The sequence below is a fragment of the Vombatus ursinus genome, unplaced genomic scaffold (genome assembly GCF_900497805.2).
Source record: "Vombatus ursinus unplaced genomic scaffold, bare-nosed wombat genome assembly UNPS02014791.1, whole genome shotgun sequence".
NCBI classification, from domain to species: domain Eukaryota; kingdom Metazoa; phylum Chordata; class Mammalia; order Diprotodontia; family Vombatidae; genus Vombatus; species Vombatus ursinus.
In genome coordinates this window covers 66,701,171-66,727,884 of record NW_020954569.1, presented here as the reverse complement: position 1 = coordinate 66,727,884, position 26,714 = coordinate 66,701,171, and the positions used below count along the sequence as shown (strand labels likewise).

Sequence of the window (26,714 nt, the reverse complement as noted above, 5' to 3'; positions counted from 1 at the left end):
CATGTCCAAAATAGAACTCATTATCTTTTACTCCCTAAAACCCTCCCCTCTTCCCAATTTCCCCATTGCTGTTGAGGGCACCCCCATCATCTGAGACATAACTCCTCACTCTCATTCGCTCCACATATTCAGTCAATCCTGTCATTTCTATCTTTACAACATCTTTCACATCTCTCCACTCTGTTCCCTTCTCTCCACTCTTATAGTCACCACCCTAGTTCAGGCCCTTGTCACATCTTGCTTGGACTATAACAGTCTCCTGATTGGCCTCCCAGCCTCCAATCTCTCTACTCCAATACATCCTCCACAGAGTTGCCAAAGAGATTTTCTTATAGCTTCTAAGACCTACTCCAGTAGCTTCCCTGTTATTTCCAGGCTCAAAAATAAGTCCTTTTGTTTGACATGTAAAACTTTTGCAACCTGTTATCCTCCTCCTTTTATAGTCTTCTTAAACTTGACTTCTTTGCACATACTTTACGAATCGGCCACACTAGTCTGTTTGCTGTTCTTTGCACATGACCCACCATCTCCCATCTTTGTTCATTTGGCCTGAAATGATTTGTCTATGAACCTTTACCTCTTAGACTCCCTGGCTTCCTCTAAGATTCAGCTCAAATACTACCTACAATCGGAGGCCCTTCCAGGTCCCCCCAGATATTAGATCCTTCCCTTTTAGGATTATTTTCGATGTGTTCTGGATATATCTTTCATGTACTTGATTATTTAAGTGTAGCCTCCTCCACTGGAATGTAAATCCCTTAAAAGGACAAATCTTTTTTTTTTTTTTTTTTTTTTTTTACAATTTTTACAATTCAAATCATTTATTTGTATGCCCAGCAACTCACACAAGTATCTGGCATATAGCAAGTGCTTTAAATAAATACTTGTTGATAGACTGGTTAATTGATATATATTTATATAGTGCTCCACAGTTTTCAAGGTTCCATCAGATGTACTGCATCATTTGATCCGCACAAAGACATGGTCATGTAAGCAGTGCAGATATGAAAGATGAGCAAACCAAGGCTTTGAGAGGTAGTGACTTGCTGAAATTAGTAAGTGGTAGGGCCAGGACTACAAGCCAGGAAGTGAGAGGAAGGAGAAGAAAAACAAGAGAGGATGGAAGAAGGAGAAAAGGAGCAAAGAGCCTGAATAATCCACAAACTAAGTTTCAGTGCCCAGATACTGAAGTGTTGGCCAGAGACTCTGAGCCAATGCCTTAACATTCCTTCTGGCCTTCCCAGGACTCACTTGGGAAGTTTTGCTTGTGGAAATGCATTAGGAGAGGCTGAAGTTGAAAGGGATACCAAAGGTTAAATTTTTGGGTCTGAAATGAAATATCATCCCAGATTTCCAGGCATGTTGTGAGGATCAAATGAGAAAATGATATATCTAACGCACTTTGCAAATCCATAAAAATGTCAGCTCTTTTATTATTGTTGTTGTTGTTATTCTATGACTGCCCAGATGCCTGAATCTAGTATGTGAGGAGAGCTGTGACAGCTAAGCTGAGGGGCTTCCTTGCTGCTCTGCCTATCATACTTTACCTGTCCCTCCTTCCCACCAACCTATCATATGCAATTCTCTATAATCCTAGGCTCAAACTTATCTGTGGACAAATCTTAAGAGGGACATCAGGGGATTCCCAGAAGAGATGGGCTGTCATTATGAAGATGCCCTGAGATGGCCTGTGGGGGAGATAAGAAAAGAAGGTCAACGTTTATATAAGTAGAGCTGGATAATAGCTCAGTTTGGGAACTAAGGAGCTGAGTTCTCCTTAGAGAATTCAATTTATTTATTTCCAATATAAATAAAAAGAACTTATTTTTATGTATATCTTGCCTTAACTTGATTTTAAGTAAAAAGTAGTAGAAGTTCAATAATTGTAAAGCATTTAGCACAGTGTCTGGCATATAGTAAGCACTATATAAATGACAGCTATCATCATCATCATTATTATTGCTATTTTAATATAAATATAGAAGCTATAAGAAAGGCAGTTTTTTTGGGTAAAATTCACTCCAAACAAGCCTTGTCATTGGGTTTCTGCTACCCTAGGTAGGCACTGGGTGATAAGCATGTCACAGAGTAGGTCAGTCAGTCAACAAGTATTTATTAAGCACCTACCATGTGCGAGGGACTGTGCTAAGCGCTAGGAAAGCACAAGACAGTCCCTGCCTTCAAGCAGCTCACAATCTAATGGAGGAGAAAACAAGTAAACAGATATGTACAAGCAAGATATACACAGAAGAAACAGGAAATAATTAAAAGAGGGAAGGCACTGGGAATTAAGAGGGAGGTGGAGAGGAGGCAGTGAACCTAATATTTATGAATATAACCACACATTTATAAAGTACGTACTGTGTACACAGGCTCATTCACGTCATTGGGGCAGAGACAGATTTAGATAAGATACTTTCTGTGTCCACGGAGCTTACCATTTAACAGGATGATAAGACATCCATACAAATTAATATAAAACATTATATAAGTTCATTGTTGTTGTTCAGTTGTGTCTGACTCTTCATGACCCCATTTGGAGTTTTCTCGGCAGAGACACTGGAGTGGTTTGGCATTTCCTCCTCCAGCTCATTTTACAGATGAGGAAATTGAGGCCAACAGGGTAAAGTGACTTGCCCAGGGGCACACAGTTAGTAAGTGTCTGAAGCCAGATTTGAACTCTGCAAGTTGAGTCTTCCTGACTACAGACCCAGTGCTTTATCCACTGTGAAACCTACCTGCCCCAATAAGTTCATTAGAGAAGTACAAGGTAAAGTGCTATGTGAGGTCTGAGTGAAGAGGCTGTTAACAACCAGGATAATGAGGGAAGACTTCCTGGAGGAAGTTGCATTTAAATTGGGCTTTAAATAACTAGTAGAAATTCAACAATCCAAGGGAGGGAGAACAGCATTCCAGAAACAGTGTGAACATAGGATATCAGGTACGAGACACTAAGAGGTAGAGAGTTGTCTAGTATGGCTAAAAGGTAGGTTGTGTATGAGGAAGTAATAAGAGATAAAGTTAGAAAGCTAGGGTAGTACCAAGTTGTGAAGGGTTTTGAACATTAGGCAAAGAAGTATGAATTTTACTTGGAGCCACAGTCCAGAGCTTTAACTATGGTAGGCTGGCCAAGGTCAGGACATCAGGAACACTTATAGTACTTTTAGCACCTTGGAGCTCAGCACCTGGTTGGCAAGACCCATTAATAACAACAGGAAACAAAAGATGTCAGGCTGAATTGAATTCTCTTCCTCCCAAACATTAGGCTATCCCCTTTACCCGAGGGTACCCTTTCTCAGGTGCCAACATTTTTAGTTTTGACTCTTTCTCTGGGAACAGTAGGTTACAGGGGAAAGAAAACTGACTTGGAAATCAGAGGATATGGGTTCAAATTTGACCTTGGACACCTCCCAGATGAATCTGGGTGTCATTTAAACTCCATAGGCCTTAGTTTTCTCGTAAGTAAAATGGAAGTGTTAGACCAGATAGCCTTGTGAGATAATTTCTAGTCCTAGATTTATGATTCCAAGCCTCCGTAGGGACCCTCCTCATAGTTTCAGGATGTATGTCTGAAGGAAAGACCACGGGAGCACATTTCTTACAAAGAGTTAGCCTGTGGCTGCTTAACTCCGTTAGTATACAATGCCAACAAAACCTAGTTCATGGGCTTGGTCCATGGCGGGAGGGACCATTTAACTTTGCTCTCTTAACTAGTATGAACTTTATTTCCCAGATAGTTACTTTGCAAAATACGCTATTGGTCACAAGAGGGCTAGGCAAGAGTGTGCATAGCTGAGTTTGTTTCTGCTCCACTCCTGAGAAAATGACTCAAAGAAACAGCACCAGCCTCATATGTAGAGAGGACATGTTTCCTGTGTACAAAGATCACTTCCTGTGATCTCAACTGTAGCCACAGGAGACAAGGAGGGTGAATAGTGTGAAATTTCTGAAAGCAGTTAAAGATAGCAAGCCAATTCATTTGAGCAGGCTGTGTTCTAGAAGGCTCTCCTCAATATCTAAACATATGTGGCAGTAGACAGCTCCCTGGGATTCAGTTTCCTCCTCTGTGAAATGATGGTGTTCTATGAAATGGTATCTAAGGTCTCTATAACGCTCTCCTTTTCAATGATTCATTGACAGCCTTTGGGAGAAAACTCTGAAGAAATCAGGAAAGTTGACACATAAACAGGAAGGCTTAGGGAGTTGACAATGTCAGTTCTGGAGAGGACATGTGACCAGGCTGTAGGTGAAGGGGTGAGCTGCCTTCCCAGGAAGTAAATATGAGCTGTCTGGCTAGAGACAGCCAGGGACTGGGGAATTCCCTAATGTGGGCCAGACTTAGAGTAGGTAAATGATCACTTCTGATGGAAAGGGTAATGGGAAGCCTCTCTACCAACCATAAACATCTCCTCTACTTGCTTGGCATGAAGTCTACAATTCTGCTATTGGATATCTACATATTTATGGATTGCTGGAGCTGAAAAGGACCTCAGAGTCCATCGAGTTCAATCCTATTTGTTATACAGATTAGGAAACTGAGGCTCAGAGGAAGTAAAAAGGTACCTTGCTCAGTCATGCAGCAGAGACAGGACTAGAGAGAACTAGGGTTTTTCTGACTCTGAATAAAAAGTTCTTTCCATGATAGTACTCAAGTCTTTGGGCTAAGCATTTCCCTCCTACTTGTCCATTTTTAAACTATAAATGCTACTGAGAAGAACAGCACAGTAAGTCCTTGACACTTTAGTGTGAATGAGTTTATCAGATCAATTTCCTCCTTGAAAGGAAAGGCTTGATAAAGCCAAAGAGACTGCCCAAATGGGGGCAGAATGAAGAAGGGTTAGGGGGCACTGAAGGGCAAAAATGATACAAAGGAGGGAGAGAATGATAGAGAAGACAGTCGATATCAACAGTGAGGCCAGGGGTGGCCTAGCTCCCCTCCTCTCTCAGAGGTGGACCTCACATGGCCTTTTAACCTCTCCATGTCTTCCTTTCCTAAACAGAGTGTTTAAAGTCACTTGAGTCAATTATATGCAATGGCCCAGCTGCCTTTTTTCCCCCTATGGTATTCATTTTCTCCAGACCTCACAATGACTCTTCATTGCCTTTTACAAGGAAAACCTCAACTTCTAGGACAGATATTATCCCAGGAAGTCAGGCCTTATCCAATTACCTTCCGTTTGGCCCCACCCCTTCAGTCCTAGCCAGGCAAGCTGCCTTAGTGTATGACCCCCTCCTACTTCCAAGTCTTCCCATGGCCAGCCTCCAAGCCTGGGGCAGCCTCTCAATTCCCACTGCCCAAACCACATCCTCCTTCCTCATCTCCACACCCTTAGAATGCAATCCCCAGCTCACCTCTTGATAAAGCATTTCCAAATTAAGTAGAATGTGGTCTGGTTTAGACCAATGAGAGAGAGGGAAGGAGGGAGGGGGAGAAGGAGAGGGGGAGAGGGAGAGGGAGAGGGAGAGGGAGAAGGAGAGGGAGAGAGAGAGGGAGAGGGAGAGGGAGAGAGACAGAGACAGAGAGAGACGGAGAGAGACAGAGACAGAGAGAGACAGAGACAGAGAGAAGATATGAGAGAACTGGAGAATGAGAGAAGAGAAAGGAGAGAAAGAATTAGACAATGATGAGAAAGAAATAGAGAATGAGACAGAGAATGAGAAAGAATATGAGAGGATGAGAGAATAGAAAGAGAGGAGAGAGACAATAAGACAGAGAATGAGAGAGAATGAGGAGAGAGTGAGAGAGAGAGAGAGAGAATGAGAATGCTTGTCTAATGAATGCCCACAACAATAGGGAAGGACAATTAGTCAGCATATGAACCGTTTACTCTTCCATTCCCAAAGCTAATTTGTCTAAGCATTCACTTCTGCCTTAAGGTCAGAGGTTGGTGCCAGGGTGTTTGTATTTCTGGAAGTATATTTGAATTTCACAAGTCTTGCAATTCACACTGGGGAGCTAGGCTCAGCAAATACATCTTCATCACCTGGGAAGCCTTCCCTGACTGACTCAATCCCGCACTGATTTCTTCCTTTATTGAATTACTTACACTTCAGGTTTTTAACAGCTTGGCCTAGCCAAGAGGCAGGACTGAATAAGCAATTCTTATTTGAGACCAATTTAGGGGCCTTTGAGCAAAGCTGAAAGGACTAAAGTGAGAAAGGTCAGCTCCTGAGTTAGAGGGGTATGGGGGGTGAGGGTCACCAACTTTGAGACCCAGATTCCTTACTGCACAAAAGGTTCCTCCTGGGCTGTGCAGGTCTCCAGAGACCCTTCTGCCTTCACTCCTTGGCTATAGCCCCATTACTCTCCTTCCAGCTTTCCTCATAATTCCCTAGCCTTGCCTTGTATTTGAAAAGCAGGAAATCTCACTGGATTCTTACAATAACCTATCGAGAAGCATTCCACTGGACTGAACATAGAGTTGCCCCATGCCCCCCATTCTGCCCAGTGCTGATACAGAACTTCCACTAACTGGCTATTCAATCAATCAACAAGCATCTACTGAGTACTTACTGTGTGCCTGTCAAGCACTTTGCAGGGATAAAAAGATGAAAGTGAAATAATCCCTGCCCTCAAGGAGCTCTGTATGAGGGGTAAGTATGTGCACAAAATACTCAAAATTAACAAATGGTAACATGGAGGGGGGACACCAACAATCTGAAATTTGGGAAGGATGGTACTTCTGGGAGGAAACCAGAGATTCTAAGAGGTAGGGGGGAGGAGAGAATATATTCCAGGCATGGGGCACAACCAGTGCAAAGGCACAGAGATGGAAGTGAGGTGGTGTGTGTGAGTAATAGCAAATAGAGAGGCAGCTAGATGGCTCAGTGAATAGAGCACTGAGCCTGGAGTGAGGAAGACCTGAGTTCAAATCTGCCCTCAGACACTTACTACATGTGTGAGCCTGGGCAAGTCACTTAACCCTGTTTGCCTTAATCCACTGGAAAAGGAAATGGCAAAGCACTCCAGTATCTTTGCTAAGAAAACTCCATAGACAGTATGGTCTGCGGGGTCACAAAGAGTTGGACATGAATGAACACCAACCACCCACAGAAAGGAGAAATGTCAATTAACCTTCCTAGGGCTCAGTTTCTTCATCTGTAAAACATGGGAGTTGGTTTAGATGACATTCCAGCTGTGAATCTATGACCTTATACACCCAAATGCTAAATTCAGAGAAGGGAAAAAGAAATCTATATAGTTGGAGAACTCACTGAAGCCTCCTTACAATGTGGTGCCTAACCTGGGTCTTGAAGATTAGGAGAGATTTAGATACAGAGAAAGAAGGAAAGATGACTTTCCAGAGATGAGATCACTTAGCCTACCTTGATGATAATGAAGTGGTCTGAGAGACGAGGACAGTGATGGAGGGGGCAGGGAAAATATATTTTGAACATTTGTGTGGTGGTGGTGGGGGCTCTGGTTTTTTGAAGTTATTGATGGCAAATCTTGTCTTTTCCCTGCCTTCTCTTAAATATGCCAAGATGTTCCCACCTCCCTTCCCTCCTTCACCCACACCTACAGCCTGCATTGTATTGTAGGAGGGTGCCTAGGGCCTGGAATATTTTTGTACTGGGAGCATAATCTCTAGGCTCTTCCAGGATGGGCCTGCTATTATACTGTCATGGCTGTTCCTTAACTGTATTCCTGGGTCTTTTTATATTGAGGATTAAAAACATACATATAGCTGTACATATAAATAGTGCATGTCCTATTCCAACAAGGTACAATTTTCTCCTCTTCACAGTCCACCTGACAGTTTGGAGAGATCTCTCTCTCACTTTTCCACCTCTTAATCTTTCCCGTCTCCACCCACCACCACCAAGGCTGTACTGCAGAAGGCAGCGGCCTCTTGAAGTTCAGACGTTAATTACCCAGTTAGAATATTTTTCAAAATTACATGGTATGGCCCCGGGAGATAAGAGGAATGAGGAGGAGGAAGCCTGGGGTAGGGGGTTTGGGGGAGGTGGAAGGGGAAAGCTAAATCTGCCCTCACCCTACAGTGAAGGCTGGGACTCTGTGGGTGGTGGGGAAAAAAGATACCCACAGAGGAACACCCCATCCTGCTGATGAGATCCCTGCCTTTCCCCATCCACCACTGGGAGGGGAGTGATGGGAAAGGAAATTCCTTACAAGGGTTCCTAGTCATTCCCCCAAGTCCCTGCATGTGAAAGATGACGAAAGGGAGATAAATTTTTCTTTTCTTTTTTTTTTTTAATCTGAGAGGTTACCCTTGTAACCTCTGTCTCTTACCATTCATGTCTGTTCTGCTTGCCCTCTTTCATTAAATATGTTAGTTATTGATTTCTCAGTAAGCAATAGACAAAAAGAGGACACTTTAAAATTTTTTTTTTGAAGAAAACAAAACACCCATTGCAATTAAAGGACTGATGGAGTCTGGGAGCTCACCAAGAGTTGAATCTGTTGTGGTGTTTGTGTTACTATAGTTCAGTAGCATTCAACAGACAGAGAGAGAGACAGAGAGACAGAGAGAGACAGAGACAGTGACAGAGAGACAGAAAGACAGAGATAGAGAGAGACAGAGACAGAGACACAGAGACAAAGATGAGATGACAGGGAAAGGGGGAGAGATAGAGAGACAGAGAGAGAGAGAGAGATAAGAGGGAGAGAGAGACAGTGAGTGAGAGAGAGAGAGAGAGAGAGTATGAATTTGTCTGATAAGAGTGCTGTTTTACTTTTGGACCAGCTTAGCTTTGCAAAAATACATGCTGAAGCATTTTTTCCTTAATATGGAACACCCCAAATTTCTTATATTTCTTCTTTTCTGTTGCTGTTACTCTCTCTGTCTCAGTCTCTTGTCTCTCTTGTCTCTCCATCTTCATCTCTGTCTCTCATATTTTTACCCATAATGTGAAATATTTCAAAGCATGGGGCTTTTTGCCTGGTCACTGAGAAAGCTAGAGATGTTATGAAACCTCTTTAAATAATGTTTGGAAACTTCAAGTTTTCTGTTTAAACGTTATTTAAAAACAGACTGTTCGGAAACAAATACTAGCCCTTTTAGAAAACAGTTTCTGGCATAATGAGTGGATATTTTTGTAACTTCCAGTTTTTTTCTTTTTTTTTTTTTATTTTTATCAGAAACAAGCTAGTATCTCAATCCTATGTTAGAACAGTTGCTAAGAGGACCATTTGTTAGAAATATCAGTTTGCAACAGATCCAGATAAGGAAATTTAAAAATTAAGGTGGGTGTGAGGGTAGGGGGGACGAGATTTCAGTTCTCTTCCTGAAAAGGTACATTCACAGGGAAATGTTTCATTGGATAAAAAAAAGTTAGAGGTTTCACACAGACCAGTAGCATTACAGCAAAGTATGTATAACTTCTTTCTTTTGGCTTCTGCTACGTGGAAAAAGAAAGAAGTCTGAAGGTCCACAAATCAGTAGGCTATGAAAGAAGATAGCACTAGGAATGATTTTTAAGTTGAAAAGCCCACAACAACAACTGCAAGAAAACACGAAGGCTTTTGATGCTAAGCTAGACTGAAGCCCTAGAAACAGGAACAAGCCTCAGAAAGGGCTTTTGATTCTTATCAGAAATATGGTAAGTTTGCAAAGGAAATTCTAGTTGAAGTCTCTGCATAAGATTAAAATTGGAATAATAGTGAAGGATTCATAAGAACTTTTCATCTTAGATTTTTTTGGGGGGGCAGGGGGAAGGGGAAAAAACTTTCTTCATAGGACTATTTCATCACATAGTGTTTAAGCTTACCTGTTTTAATGAATGTTTATATATATATATCTATATCTATCTATATCTATATATATACATACACACACACATATATATATACATACATATATATATATATATGTCTATGTATATGTATGTGTGTGTATGTATGTGTATTTGTATACCTAAGAGAGAAATAATTGTAGAAAAGCATGCTCATCACTCTGTTAACTCTGCCTATTGTTATATTGGTCAGTGACTGAACACCTTCCTCTAGCTACAGGAAATCAGAATCAAGCTTGGCAGATAAATTCAGTACTAGACTGGACCTGAATTCATGCTTCATCATCATTTGCTTCCTTATGCTAGTATATGCTGTGTCCATGCATACTGGAGCAGTATAAGCCATGAATCTGTCCTAGCACAGACATCTTTGGAGCACTCTCCACACAGCATGACGATGATATGAAGAGAAGTGTCTCAATCCCTACATTTCTGTACTTCCCAGTGTCTACCTCTCTCTCTATAGGCCCTCCTCCACTTTTCACCACAATGCCCACCAACTCATTGAATGCTCCAGAATTGCAGAGCTTTCTCACTACCAAGTCTGCATTCATCAAACCTATGGTATACTAGCAGTTTCTCTAGTTCTTGGCACTCCTAAATACCATGGTGGAAATGTTGGCACAATCAACTTACAAGGGGAGCCTTGTCAGCTGCTCCTACATCAGTGACAGCTGTGGTGGGAACTATACTGTGAAGGGAAGCACCTGTGCTCCTCTCTACCTTCTGGCCTCCACACACTTTCCAAATCCCTTGATTTCCAGGGCTTAAAGACTGGTTGGTTAAGACCAGAGATGTCAAATGCGCTGGCCACTCCTGAGTGCAGCCCAAACCAGACTAAAATGGAATTGGGAATTAGTTAACAAAATAATAAAATACAATTGAACATAGATAATGTTAATATGTGGTTTTCTAAGTCAATATGTGGCCAGCAGGGATCCTTAGGTACCATTTAGTGGTCACCATTCCTATCCAAGAGCATGTTGAGATGAATCTGGGAGGAGGAAGAGGAAGAGAAGAACATTTATAAATCACTTTAGGGTCTTCCAGAGCACTTCCCTCAAAACAAACCTGTGAGGTAGGTAGTCCAAAAAGTGTTATTACTACCCTTTTACAGATGAGGAAAACTGAGGCTCAAGGATATTAAATAACCTGCACAAGGTCATACAACTAATAAGCAGTAGAGCCTAGACTCTGGCCCTGGACTTTCAAGTCCAAGGCTCCAAGTATAGTGTGCTTTCTACTAAACCAAAGCCAGAAGCAGATGGGAAAATGGAAGAGATCTGTCAGCATTTTATACTGAATAGTGACCTATTCTCATCATCATCACCAGCAATATTCCTATGTTTGGCCTCTAACATTTCATCACTAGATGAACAGGGTCCCAAGCAGACTTTTGCAGTTGACTGACACAGCTGACCACATTTCAATCACACAGATAGATGACTGAAAGGTGTAAAGGAGAAAAGATCCAATGCTGCTGTTTGAAATTTTAAGAAAAGCATCTGAGTTAGTGACATGTGACTGATGTCACTTTAAAGGCTCTTCCCTAGCAAGGCATCTCCCATGCATACATTAAACCATACAAGATTTCCCAGGAGATGAAACCAGTGAGATCACTATGGAGGTGCCTTGATCAAAATCAAGGAGGTCACTGAACAAAAAGAGGAAGATGTATGCTCATCAAAAGTGTTATCTACCATTATGAAGGAGAACCTGTGCAGAGTCCAAATGGAAGAGGGATTCTTGACAGATAGTTTAATCTCCTAGATGTTTGGCGATGACACTATGCTTTTTGCATCAAACCCTAGAAAAATCTTCAGAGTCTCCTCAATGCAATCTAGGACAACTCCAAAGAGATAATTTTAAACCATCCAATTAAATGATGCAATTAAATTCAGTTAACATTCATTAAATACCTATTCTTTACAAGGTACCATGGTAGGTGCTAGGGATACAAAGGCAAAAACAAAACAATTTCTGCCCTTGAGGAGTTTATACTCTAATGGAAGACAATAATGTGTACATAAATAAAAACAAGGTAACTCCTGGAAATGAGTGAACACTAACTGGGAAGTACATTCCAGGGATAGGGGCAAGTCTCTACAAAGGCACAGTGGTGGGTTGCAAGAATTTGAGGTGGAGATGGAATGCTAAGCACAGGAAAGGCTGAGTAGAAGAAGAGTCCCCATTGCCAAGCCCATGACATGAAGCTGGATAGGTACTGGCTTAGTACATAAGCACATCTATCTTGAAGGGGTACTGCAGAGAGATGATAAGTGAACCCAAATTTGAATAATAGGAAGCAGGAAGGCAGGCTGGATTACATTTGGGAAATTATGTAGAGCTTTTAACTATTACAAGTCTCTCTCTGACACAAAAATCTATCTCTTTAATACCAATATTCTCTCAACGATACTTTACAGCAGGACAGCACAGATTATTTTTTTATTTTATTTTTAATTTATGGAATAGAACAAGCATTTCAGCATTCAAAAGGACCCAAACTGTGGGTGATCTAAAGTTACAATGCAGAGACATATAGTGGATATAAGCACGCTGAAAGATGCTGTCAATGCTGACTTGTATGTAAGATGAAACATAAGGGAATAACATCAAGGACATGTGATTAGGAAAGGAGGTAGGTTGGTCTTGTAGAGAGAATGAAGGAAAATAGATGTGTACACTGGTACATACAAGATGCTGAAAGATCAAAAGGAAGGCCTGAAGCACACTGGATAGACCCTCTATGGAAAAATTTATGGCAGGACATTGGCAAGAATCACGTGGGATGAGACAGCATGGGGTGGGTTGCAATCTACATCACTGGAGTACCCACTTTGAGGATACTCTGACTCCATTCAGATACTGAAAAGGGCAAATTAGATGCTACTAATTACAGATAAGGCTTAGCTTAATAGAACAGGACCCACAGGACCTCTATTAGGAAATAACTAGTAGTTAGTTGGATTACCAAATATACTTGAAAGAGTAATAAACTGTCATTTCTTTAAAACAAAATTCCATAACTCAGAATTTCCCTTAATTTGGCCTGGTCTTAGTTTGAATTGGTCCAGATTTGTAAGGGTACGTAGCATTATTTCTTTTAGTTTGGTGGTGGTGGCGATTCACTGATTGATCAATCACTTATAAAGTGTTCTCTATTTGGGTGGGTGGGTGGGGAAGTGTATAAAGACCTGGATTTTGTTTCCTGGGAACCAAATGTTCTGTGTTGATGCAAGCTTTACTAATAATCAGGAAAAAGACTGGAAGGAAGAGGAAATGAAGGCATAGCATCATCATTACTACTCTGAAAATATCCCTTGACTTAAAGGTGAGGGAAAAGGTAACTATTTCATTTTTCCAATGATGCTTCAAACAAAAGCATTTTAACTGTGATGTTTTGGGGTCCATAATGGGACACATGTTTTTGATATTAATTAGCCCCGTAATTCTAACGTGCATTTGATGTGTGCATCTTATTGGAGTCTAAACCCCTTTATAGTAGAGACTGGACCGCAGGTCTTTGCCCACAGTGAAGACTCAATTTGGGTGTGCAATGCATATGACTGTAATGAGCAGGGTGTGTAATGGGCAGCTAGTATCTTGTGTCTCTTTGTTACCAATCAGTCCACTCTTAAGTCTTGATTCTGCTTGGTTCAGCCCTCTGCCCTCACTCTCCCCCAATATGCGAGAGATGACAAATTTATTTAAATGGCTAGTTTCTGGTCTGGAAGAAAAGGAATAGGTCCTCTTCCTCCATGCCTCCTAGCTAGCTCTCCTGGCATCAGTCTCTTCTCAGATCCATGCTGTATATTACTGCCAGGCTAATCTCCCAAAGTACCACTTTCACCATGGGCACTGCCATGTTCAGAAACCTTTGTAGCACATGCTCTAGAGAGACTCTCCCAACTATCACTGGCAGTGGAAGGCTACATCCCTGGAGGGCAGCCGCTACATCTCCCTCCAGGATACTGGAGCAGCCCCGATGGCTGGGGAGTGTGTGAGTCCCCATGGGTAAGTTTCCTCTCATGATAATTGGTTGATATCAGTTAGTCAGCTAGACTTAACTAACTTTTTGAAATGGTTATTTACCACAGTGGCACACAAGACAATACCTCCAAATCTGTGACATTCTCTCACAAATACATAGAGAGTCCAGAGGAAAGTAGCCTTAGGTTTCGGAGATATGTGGCAAGGGAGGAAACCTATAGCTTCTAGAAGTCCTTTTGCTAGAGACTTCTAGATGTTTCCCTTAGGTACAGTGTAGTCTTCCTGCTGGGGTCCTTGTACTGCCTCCATTCTTCCCTTCCTCATTTTGTCTAGGCTGTCCTTGGTTCTTGATGTAGATACTGCTATTAGCTGCTCAAGGGATGCTGTTATGGCTGTGGATGAAATGTCCAGATCCTCCAACCTTCTCAAGTTCAAGGGGGTGAGGGTGGGGAGGAGACCAGTGTTAAGGCCTACTTCACACCCCAATTACCTCCTTCTTAGGGGTTTGGTTCTCTCTTCTTTCTGCTTTTGTTGTTGTTCAGTTTCAGTCTGTCCAACTCTTTGTGACCCCATTTGGGGTTTTCTTGGTAAAGACACTAGAGTGGTTTGCCATTTCCTTCTCCAGCTCATTTTGCAGTTGAGGAAATTGAGGCAAATAGGGTTAAGTGACTTGCTCAAGGTCACACATGTAATAGGATTTGAACTCAGGAAGATGTGTCACCTATCTATCCATTGCACTCCCTAGCTGCCCCTCTTCTTTCTGCTTCCAGACATTCAAATCCCTCATTCCAAATCTGCTCACTTGTTTTACACAAGTCCCACAGGACAGGGCCAAGATACTCCAACAATCCCCAAAACTTCCTGGTTGACTGATTTCCAACCCATGCTCACCTCTGTTCAACCTCTGATGATTATTCTTATCTGACAAAAGTAATAGGATACAACATCCTGTCATTTTAAGTGGGATGGGGGTGATTTGATTTATCCTATCATCATTCCACTCTTTCACCTTCATTGGCTTCCTACTTCTTACTGTATCAAATTGAAATTCCTTTGCCTAGGTTTGAAGGTCCTATGTAATCTTATCCCTATCAATCTCCCCCTTTCTGTTCTAGTCAGGCCAGTCTTCTTGATATCCCATAGACGAACCACAGTCATCTCCTCCTTTGTACCTGTACTTACATTGTTTCCCTCTCCTGCAATGTTCCCCTCTCTCTTTTACACTTTCCGTACTCCAGTCCATCCTTCAAGGCCTAATGTAGCATCTCATCTCCTCCATGAAGCATTTACTGACTATCTCAACCTACACTGATCTTTCTTTTCTCTAACTTCTTATAAATACTGATAGTCTATCACACAACCTAGATGTTTATTTCTCAGGCATTGTTCCCTATTATTTCCGAGTTTCCTCTAGTATCCCCAATTAGACTGTAAGTTCTTTGAAAGCAGGGACTCCATCTTATACTTCTTTATCTTTCAACTGCATAATGAGATTTTCCCGCAAAATAATAACATTAAACTTCTTTTCAAATACAATAATTCTATCCTTGGTGATGTTTGCTAGATGGTCCCTCTCCTGAGGGAGCTTAAGTCTTAGGGAGACAAGGCATAAAGGCAATACATGATAATAAAAAGTCAAAACAGAAATAAAATTAAATAAGAGGTTCAAAACAACACTAGTGATTGCCAGTTACTTAGTGCTTTAAAGTTGGCAAAGTTCTTTACATACATCATATTTTAGTTGACAGCAACCCTGTGCAGTAGGTACCATAGCTATTATTACTCCCATACAAAGAGATGATTAAATGACAGATGACTTTTACAAAAAAAAGTGATTATAGGAGTTTAGAGGAAAAGATTACTGAGCACTGGGGTAGTCAAAGAAGGCTTCCTAAAGGATCTGGTTTTGAAGGAACAGGTGGGATGGGTAGACAGGAAGGTGAGGACACTACAAACGAGAGTGATGCCAACCAAGGCTTGTGGGCTGGAATGTGAAAGGGGAAGAAGGGAAGAGCTATCAGTGAATGCAGCAGAAAGGGGGTAGGAGCTAAAGGTGAAAGGTAGATGAGCCTTAATCATGAGTACTTAATGTGTGCGGGTGCGCACGCACTGTGGAACACTCTGGGAGTGTGGTAAAGCCTAGGGACCTCCTATCAGAGTAATGTTTTGGGTTTTTAAAAAGGCATGATTGAAGGAAATGCTAAATTTCAGTTAATCTAACTTTCCCCCATTCCATTTCATGAATCTTCTGAAATCTATCCATGGACCCCAATACAAAGGGAGCCTTGAATGTCAGCAGGAATTGGACTTTATTCTGTAGGCAAAGAAGTCAAATGGCCATTGGGAGACCTCTGACCCAACACCACCTTGACTTTCCATGGTTTTGCTGGTCATTTCATAAGTAACAAAAACCCTAGAGTAGTAGATTCAAAGCTGGCAAAGGAGCAGCCCCGTGGGATCTTTCTTAGTCCTTTAGGGAGGAAGTGTGGTCTGGCAAGGAAGACATAAGAGGGTGGGAGAGTCAGACTTTGTCTGGCTTGATCTCTGCTTTGGGGGAAATCTCTCAGGCTGCCAATGCTTCAGTGTCTCCATCTCAAAACTAAAGGTGGCACTGGCTGGACTGAAAGTGGAAAGGTGAGCATCATCCTGGTCCCATATACCTGAGAAAGAGGAGTGTTACAACAATGGGGAGCACAAAGAGAAAGAGTCCTGAGAATGCAAAAGCATCCCTGGAAAAGTCCGTCGAAAATATGTTCCTGACTCATCTTTCTGCCCAGTGAAATACCAGAGGATCCCCACCCACACCCACTTCATTTTACCCTTTCCCAAGGTCAGATTTCCCCTAGAGCCAAAACAATGTCGGCAATTGGACTGAGCTCAAGCCAAAGGGAAAAAAAAATGTGGCTCACTCATTGTTGCAAGGAGTAATTTCCCTTCCTGAGAGATTCTGCCTGACTGACCTCTGTGTTATCCTTCTCATTAGCCAGAAGCATTCACCATTCTCTGATGAGCCCATCCAGTTCTCCTTAGGCGGGCCCCCATCCACACCCACAATGGTACTGCTCTACCACATGCCTTTTCTCAGTCAGTAGCCTGACTGAGGGATGGAGATGTTAATGGATTCTTTGGAAAGAGAAGAGGGGAGGACAGGAGGAAAGAAGAGAGGAGAGGAGAGAAGACAGGAGATCAGAGAAAAGGAAAGGACAGGAGAGAAAAAAAGAGGGAAGGACAGGAGAGAAGACGAGAGAAAGGGGCAGGAGAAGAGAGGAGAGGAGAGGGTGGGAGAGGAAAGGAGAAGAAAAAGAAGAGGAGAGAGAAGAGGATAGGAGAAAAGAGGAGAGGAGAAGAAAGGAGAGAAGAGAGGACAGGAGATAAGAGAAGAGGAAAGGACAGGAAAGAGGAGGAACAGAAGGGGCAAGAGAGGAGAGGATGAGAGAGGAAAGGATGGAAGAGGAGAGGAGAAGAGAGAAGAGAGAAAAGACAAGAGGAAAGGACAGGACAAGAGAGAAGAGGATGAGAGATAACAGGACAGGAGAGGAGAAGAGAGGACAGGAGAGGTAAGGAGAATACAGGAGACTAGAGAGGAGAGGAGGAGAAGAGAATACAAGAGGAGAAAGGAGACAAGAGGAGAGGATGGGGACACAGGAGAGGATGGGATATGAGAGAAGAAATGCTTAAAGGAAGGTTCTACAGGGGAAGGGGTAGTGTGTATAAAAAGCAGAGATGTTTCTGACATAAAGCAGCATTCCCCAGCCCCCTTCCTCTCATTCATTTTGTCCCTGACCTTTGGTTGTGGTTGCCAAAACTTTGAAGGAGGCAGAGGAGAGAGATTTTGAGGACAGGCAGGTTAGGAGAAGAGAAACAGAGAGGAGAGATTGTCATGTTAGAAGGAAATGGGCATAGGAGATGAGAGGAAAAGGAAAAGTAGGTGAAGAGGTAGAGGAAAATGAGAGAGGGTGATGGAAAAAAAGGGAAAGAAAGGGCAGGGGGAGTACAAAGACACTTCAACTTTTCCTTGGCCAACCATATTTTCAACAAATGTGTTCAAAAATGGGGAAGAGGAGATTTACTCTGTCCAAGTTCTAAAGGAGCCTCCCAGAAGAAGCAACATGAAAGAATAATACAATCATGAGTGAGGCGAGGAAAAGAGGTGGGCAGGGTCAGCCATCGAGAACAGGGTGTTTTAGACTAGATGAGAATTAGAACGTTGTCCATGGGGGGCCGGGCCTGGATTGAGAGATGACCCTTAATTCAGACCCCACTCATTTAGAATTCATGAGTTAGGTTATGTCCATCTGAGATTGACCTTTGCACTCTGGATGAAAAAAGAATTTGCCAAGCAAATGAACAGTGTGAATCTAGTAGTTGGGAGGCTTGCTTTTAGTCTGCTTAAGACAGCCAATCATTTTCAAGTACTTTAAAAACCACTTTAGCAGTACCTCTTTGTATTTTCAAATAATGAATGGGCAAATAATTACAACTGGTTCTTATTTATTAACTAAAGCAGGATCCCAGGTTTATAAAACTTTCTAAATCACTTGTCCCTGGGTCAGAAATAGAACTGTATTTTCTCCAAAGCCTAGGAAAAAGAATACTGACCTGAGAATTAGGGGACACGGGTTCTGGGCTCAGCTTTGCCACTACCGAGATATAGGATTGTAGGCAAGTGAACTAACCTATCTGGGTCTCAGTTTATCTATAAAATGGGGGGTGAATTAGGACTTCTCTAAAGGCCCTTCCAGCTATAAAACACTGGAAGTTTATAATTCAGTCATCACAGACTCAAATTTTCTTCTAAAATAGTTTGATTTAGTGAGATTTGGCTATGCTAGAGTATCAGCAAAAGTATCCCTCAGGGAACGTGGCAGAAATTCCGTTTTAGGAGCAGTTTAAACCAGCACGTCTCAGCAACTGATACAACCATCGCAGGATGGAACCATCCCGCTGCTGGGAATGGACTAAATGACCAGAGTCCCATAGCAAATTGTTCAGAGCTGGAAGGAGCCTAAGAAATCATTTAGTCCATCCTCCTCCCATTCCCTTTTCCACTCTCACTCTCATTGCCATGTTCCAGCTACAGAAACTGAGGCTCAGAGACTAGAAGATGGCACAATTAAGTAAGTGCCAGAGTGAGGATTCTAACCCACATCTTCTGATGCCCACATCTAGCAATCTTTCTCATAGTACTATTTACCTTGTCTTGGTTTCTCCCCTCACTGAGGGGACTTGCTTCAGTTTCTCACCTCAGATACTGGCTGGCTCCTATTTTCTTTCTACTTTTTTTTTTCTGTTGTTACCAATGTAATTAAAACCAAAACAAATTCTATTCCACTGCCCTACTCCCCCCAAAGGGGAAAATCTTCCAAAACAAGTGTAGGCAAAACTCAGTCACGAACAGCCCCCACCCCCATTCTCCCTTGCTGAGAACTCCAAGGCAAGCTTCATTTTCCAGCCCAATGGCTGGGCAGTATCCCTGAAGCCCAGACCTTCAGCTCCCGCCAAGAATGGATCAACACAAGTCTCTTTTCATTACCAGAGATGATCCCATCACTCATCATGACCCAAATTTGGGAGGACTGGGACAGTCCTACCTGATTTCACATCACTTGGAATAAACAGGCTGGCTGGGAAGATGCAGTGTCAGGGACCATATACTTGAGCAGCTGACAGGGGCTCTTTCATCCCCTCAGCTGGGTCTCATCACAGGAAAGCCACCTGTCATTTCCTCCTGCAGACCATGGGCAGAGACATAAAAAGGAAACTCAGGGGACACACAGCCAGGGCTCATCATTTGGAGTTCGGAGGAAAAATGGCAATGTCTCAGTGAGATAAACCTTGAACCTGTTTCCTCTGCTTGTGTGATCCACCTTCTGCCCTGTAAACAGACTCATGGATGGCTCCCTACTGCCTCCTATATCAAGTCTGAACACGTAGGCTCAGCATCAAAAGCCCTCTCCAGTTTGGACTCAGTGTAATGTCTTTCAGCTACCCAAAATGCCTCTCTCAGAATCACAGAACTCTAGAACTAGAGGGGAGTTCATATGTCATTTACTTCAAATACCCTCCTTAATAGATACAACAGGCAGTCACCCATCCCATGCTTAAACAACTCCAGTGAAAATGGAACCCTCTACCTTCTGAGGCTGACCCTTTCACCTTTGGACGACTCTAATTGTTAGTGAGTTTTTCTTTACAAATAATTTCAATTTGTCTCTGCAACTACCACTATAAATCCTATTGGTTCTGCCCTCTGGGGATGTGGAACAATCCCTTTCCCATGTGACATTCCTTCCAATAACTGAAGACTGCTTTCCTGTTCCCACAGGTGTTCTCCAGGGTAAATATCCTCAAATCCCTCCCTTATAGGGCAGTAAGGTGGCTCAGTCAATAGAGCACTGGACCTGGGGTCAAGAAGATTCATCTTTGTGAGTTCAAATCTGGCCTCAGACATTTATTAGCTGAGATTTGAACCCACGTCTTCTGATTGCCAGTTCGTTCTTTCTGCTACATTGTGCTGATTCTTGTATGTGCAGAATGAAAAAATTCATTGTAGCAGAACTGCCAAGATGAATTCAGAGTCAGTCAGAAGCAGGAGAGGCTGGAGGTGGTGAAACTTCTAGGCTTTCTGACTCAGTTCACCCTGATGAGTTCCATGAACCAAGAAGCAGGGTGTGTCTAGGCTGTAAAGGCGTATGACTGCTATAGACACCAGGGATCATCCATACAGACCAGGATAGGGATGACGTCAGTACCTGGTCCAGGCAAAGGGACACAGGAGAGTTCTGAGACCCTACCTGTCCAGACTTCTAGAGAATCAATCATTCTCGGCTCTGAGAAGAACTGACCCATCAGAGGAAGGGGCAACAGGATCATAGTGATGTTCCAAGGCTAATTCCCCAAGGAGAGAAGGGAGGTTCAGCTCAAGACTCATTTCTTACATGGCATTAGTCCCATCAAGTTCAAGTCCAAAGCCCCACTGAGCTTCCTAGACCCTTGCTCCTCAAGGCATTCCCACAGCATGAGATATGGACCACACCCATGAGGAGTGAGTGATGTGGTCAAGGAAAGAAGACAAATTAATGAAACAATAAATTACTATGAGACTATATACAATAAAGAGCTAGACAGTGCAACAAGGCTAATTCAAGAACAAGATGGTATAAAATTCCGGGTGCCTCATTTTAGGAAGGACACCAGTAAATGGGAGAATATTCAGAAGAGGACACAAGTAAAAGCCAGAATTTGTGCCATATTAGGATCAACGGAAGATTGTTGTTCAGTTGTTTCAGTCATGTCTGACTCTTCATGACCCCATTTGAGGTTTTCTTGGCAGAAATAGTGAAGTGGTTTGCCATTTCCTTTTCCAGTTCATTTTACACATGAGGAAACTGAGGCAAAGAGGTTAAGTGACTTGCTCAGGGTCACACAGCTAGGCCGAACTTGAATCCAGGTCTTCCTGACTCCAGGCCTGGAACTCTGCCACCTAGCTACACAATAGGACTTCAAAGACAGGCAGAAATAGGTAGGAATGGCATTCCATGCTTTAAGGAAAGACACAAAAATCCGGATGGGGGAAAGAACAAGGTGTGTGTGAAGAAATAGTGAAGTCTAGTGTGTTGGTGGAAATATAATGCTATAGCTTATAACTATCCTAAATCTCTCCATACCTTTTGGGTCACGGATAATTTTGATTCTTCAAAGGTAATTATGTTCCAAGGATGGCCATACAGCATAACACTGTTAAAAAAAGATGAGTATTTGTGCTGTGAAGCACCTTGGGATTGTCCAAGGCATTGCGCAACTTTCCAAATGCAACCCAGTCTACTTTATTCCTCCTTAATGATTCTGGGCCCAATGTCTAAAGACTATTCAGCTTATTTTTTTTTCCTTTTTGACTAATCACAGAACTCATTAAGAAGGCCCTGTCATGTTCTGGGGCTTGATGAAAACAGCACAAAACCATTTGCAAACAGGAACATTTAGAGAACATCACCAGCTAGGGAATCCTTCTTTCCATATGGACCTTGTCCAGGATATCCTCCATGATAGTGGAGAACACCTTTGGTGGGCATACATCTTACTTTATGACTTGCTTAGTAATCAGAGGGCCACTGAATAGATCCCTAATGGGCTATATGAGAAAGTTTAAATAAACTCAAGATAAAGTCAGGAAGAGCAGGTAGACCAGACCAAGTATATACTGAGGAAACAGCTACTAGAGGAAATCATGTACGTTCATGTTAAGAGCATTAAGAGTTTAAAATATCTATACCTCTACCTGTATCAGAGAGGGCAAGATAAAAAAAAATTAAAACCACAATGATTTATTATCCAAAAAAGGTGATCAAGAAAATGCCAATAATGACTGAATCAAATGCCCACTTTCTCATCTTTATGACATTTTTGAGAATGATTGATATATGTCATCATCATAATGATGATAAAAATTCAAATTTATGTAATATTTTGAAGTTTAGAAAATGCTTTTCTCACCATCATCCTGTGAGGGTGGGAATACAAGTACCACCCTTGTCTTCTAACGAGGGCAGCTAAACTGGAAGAGACTAAGTAATTTTCCCACACAGCAAAATGTCAGAGCTGGAGCTCAAATCTAGGTTTTCTTTCTCCAAGCTCAGTGTGCTTTCCACTAGATCATGCTGCCTAGAAATAAAGAGTTCTGCACAGGGTTGGATGGGAACTCAAGAGGCCGCTTAGTTCATCTCAGTGTCAGAGCATGATAGAGCTCATCACCATAAATCTTCTTGTTGTTCTGCTAGAAGGAACCTCAAAAGCTATCCGTCAATTTACAGATGAAAAGATCATTCCAGTATAACAGTTTCTGACCCTTTTCTTCCCAAAGAACAATATAAGGCAACACCACAACCTCCCTTGGTCACATATTCTGAGGATACACACACACACACAGAATGGAGAGCTTCAGGGCTGACCCCTATGGTTGGTCACTTGGACACCTGAAGGATGGGACTGAGGGACAGGATGGTTCAGTATCTCTTACCTCCCTGAGGCAGGTGTAGATGGGACAGACAAGGACACGGAATGGTTCCCCTGTACTGCTGCGCATGGTGCCAAACACCTCGCAGAGGAAGGTGATGAATCCCAACCAGCGCTCCACGTCTTGGCGTTGTAGCTCCTCCCGCATGGTGAAATCTTTCTGCAGAGACAAGAGACAAGGTATCACCCACGTTGGTGCAGGGAAAAGGGGGGAAAGAGGAAGGGAGGGATGAAAAATGAAAAAAAATGAGTATGTATGTGTGTGTGAGAGAGAGAGAGACAGAGAGAGAGAGAGAGAGAGAGAGAAGAAATGAAGCAGATTTCCTTATGGCCACTGAAAAACAATGTAGGAAAAAAATTCTTAAATAAAAAAGGGGAAACAAGCAAGGTGCACCAACATAAAAGTTACTGGTAGCAGAAGGAAAAGTTAATTTCAGCCACAGAACAGGGCCACCATCCCTCAGAGGACAACACCCTTAATGTGTGTAACTCATCTCTTGGTTCATTCATTCATTCTTTCTTTTTCTTGAAAATTGGTCTCTATCTTGCCCAGGCTCAAAGTTCAAGAGTTACTAATGGGCCCTATCCTACTACTGGTTGGTATGCAACTCTGACCTGTCTGCCTCTGATAGTCCCCTGTTACTGGGGGCTCAACGTATCGATGCTGAACCTAGCATGGACACCAGATCCGCTTAGCTCATTGTGGCTCAGGGTTATTGAGTTCAAAAGGTCTTCCAGCCTCAGAGTCCCTACTAGCAGATATTACAGGCATGTACCACCACACTTGGTCATTTATTCCTTTGAAAAGTTTTATTGGGTTCCTTTTTGCTTTCTTACACCACAATCATACCTGAATACTTGTATTCCTCTGTAACTAAGAAAAACTAGTCAATCAAACTGAAACAGCCACTATACCTGATAGCACATGTAACATTCTACACCCAAAGTCTTGAACTTCTCTCCTAGGAGTATGAGGCTCTCTGGTACAAGATAGGCTGTTTTTGGAATTAGAAAGGGCATGAGTTGGGAGCCCAGCTCTGCCACTCACTGTTTGCCCTGAGGCAAGTCACTTAATTTCTCTGGGTGTTGGCCTTTTCAATTTGTCAAATAAAATTGTTGGAGTAGATGGCCTCTAAGGTCCCTTGTAGATCTCGTTTTATGATTTCTTTTGTATTACATGACCAAGATTGGTAATGGTACTGAATCTGAATTTAGTTGTCTTTTGGTGGTGTTTTCATTTACAAGCATAGTCATTGTGTATACTGTTTTCTTAGTTGTGTTTCAGTTGTGTCTGACTCTTCATGACCCCATCTGGGGTTTTCTTGACAAAGATACTGAAGTAGTTTGACATTTCCTTCTTTAGCTCATTTTAGAGATGAGGAAACTGAAGCAAACAGGGTTAAATGACTTGCCCAGGGTCAGACAGCTAGTAAGTATCTGAAGTCACATTTGAACTCAGGAAGATGAAGTCTTCCTCATATCCACTGCATCACCTATCTGTCCTGTCCTCTTGATTATTCTGTTTTATATGCTCTGAATTTGTTGATAGAAGTTTTCCTATGTTTTCTGTATTCATGTTTATGACCCTTTTTTAGACCAGTATTTCCCAAATTAATTTCATTACATAACACTTTGGGGCTTGAAATATCCCAACTAGATCCCATAAATGCTGATGTGGGAAGCTGGGGTTATGTAATGCTCCAGAGATAAATGGTATCTTGGGTAGTTTTGGAACAAAATAGAGAAAATAAACCTATATTAAACAAAAAACAATTAATGAATATGATATATTTTGATGTTTATGATTTAATTGTGGTTATGTTTGTGATTTAATGTCACATTTAATATATGACATGTCTTTGACACACTAGCTATGTGTCCCTGAGCAAGTAACTTAACCTTTCAGGGCTGTAGGCAACTGTCTAGGATTAGCAACTAGGGAAAAAGTGCTGCCCTGAAGTAACAGAAGGAGTTTCTTCTTCCAGGATACTATTGAAATCCCAGCTGCAGTCCCTATCCTGATCTCTATGGAACTGTGCAGAACTCCTATTCAAATAATGTTTTGGAGCAGTTTAGGAAATGGTGTTTTAGATACATTTTCTCCCCTTAGGGCTTTGAGGTACCTCCTAGAATCATAAGACCATAGATTCAGAGATATAGAAGAGACTTTGGAGATTATTTAGTTCATCTACTTCATTTTACAAATGAGGAAACTGAGGCTCAGAGAGGCTAAGCAGAATATGAGCAAAGATCTTTCTTGATGCCAAATCCAGCCGTCTTGTATTTCTACTCAATATTCAAACTGTTCTCCAAAACCTTTTCAGACTCACCCCAATTAGTTCTGTACACGATACTCACCAAACAGCTTTCACCCAAATCTCCAACCTTCTTACCTTCTGAGATACTCAGCACTCCCTTGTGTGGGTTACAAATATTCATAGACATGATTTTTGTCCTTTGTGATATTTCTTGCACACCCCCTTCCCTGATCACCCTCAACCCTCAAAAGTCTTAATCTCTGGCATAGGAATGAAGATTTCTCTTCTATTGGTACCCCAATAAAAAAGCTCCCAAGTTTCTGACCATCTCAATAGTATGCAGTCTCTACTCAAGCCAACATCTCCATCTCCTTTCCCCTAGAACCATGGACTCTACCCCTGGAACCGCCTTGGCCTCTGACTGGCAAGCTTTCACCTTATCTTGCCTGTTTTGGGAATTCCATCTAAGTTCCTGGGTCTCTATCTCTATCTCAATTCATTCATCCCTTCACACATTCTTCCACAGTGATAGACTCTGAAGATGTGACAGCTGTGTGTCTCAGATGGAGAGTGAAGTCTGAGTGTTTGGAGAATAGACAGTGTTTGGGTCGAGCAACTGAACAGATGTTAATCAAAGTGTTGATCAAATTTCTCAAACAGTAAATGGTCAAAGGAGATGAATAGATAGTTTTCAGAAGGAGAAACTCAAGCTGTCAACAGTCATATGAAAAGATGCACTAAATCACTCATAATTAGAGAAATGCAAATTAAAATAACTCTGAAGTACACCTCACACCCATTAGGTTGGCAAAATTGACAGAAAAGGAAAATTACTAAATTCTGGAGGGACTGTGGGAAAACTGGTACAATAATGCACTGTTGGTAGAACTATGAACTAGTCAAGACACTCTGGAAATGATAGCCCAAAAGTTATATATTAAATGGGGCATATTTGACCCAGTGATACCACCACTTGGTCTTTACCCCCTAAAGAAATCAAAGAAAGAGGAAAAGGACCCATATGTACAAAAATATTTATAGCAGCTCTTTTTGTGTTGGCAAAGAATTGGAAACTGAGGGGGTGCCCATCAATTGAGGAACAGATGATCAAATTATGGTATATGAATATAATGGAATACTATTGTGCTGAAAGAAATAATGAAGGAGATGGTTTCAGGGAAACCTGAGAAGATTTGTATGAACTGATGCAAAGTGAAATGAGCAGAACTAGAAGGACAATTTACATAATAACAGAAGTAATATAAAGACAAACAACTCTGGAAGACTTAGAAACTGATCAACATAATAACCAACCATAATTCTAGAGAGCTCATGATGAAGCATGCTACCATATACAGACAGAGAAATGATGGACTCAGAGTACAGATTTAGGCATCTTACTGTTTGGACATAGGCTGTGGGAATTTGTTTTGCTTGACTATACATATTTGTAATGGGTTTTGTTTTTCTTGGTTTTTTAATGGGGGTTGGAGAAGGGAAAATGGGGGAGAAGAGAAAGAATTGGCCTTGAAAATAAAATTGAATTAAAAAACCCCCAAAGTGTTGATCAAAGTGAAAAGATACGAAGACACACAGTAGTCTGTTGAAAACAAGTGCATTTGTGTTGTGTGTGTGTGTGTGTGTGTGTGTGTGTGTGTGTGTGTGTGGTATTTGAGTGTACATCTCTAGATAATT

General features: G+C 41.9%; 1 protein-coding gene across 3 annotated transcripts in view; it reads right to left on the bottom strand.

The window, feature by feature from the left end:
- The window catches only part of CTIF (cap binding complex dependent translation initiation factor), a 484,134-nt gene that overhangs the window by 35,600 nt on the left and 421,820 nt on the right, over window positions 1-26,714 (bottom strand). For 2 of the 3 annotated variants that reach the window (XM_027869083.1, XM_027869084.1), the window contains exon 10: window positions 22,766-22,921. In XM_027869083.1, the coding sequence (XP_027724884.1) occupies window positions 22,766-22,921 (156 nt within the window). Of the gene's footprint in view, window positions 1-21,416; window positions 21,487-22,765; window positions 22,922-26,714 lie in introns of those variants that run through there. The other variant, XM_027869085.1, reaches the window with a different exon arrangement.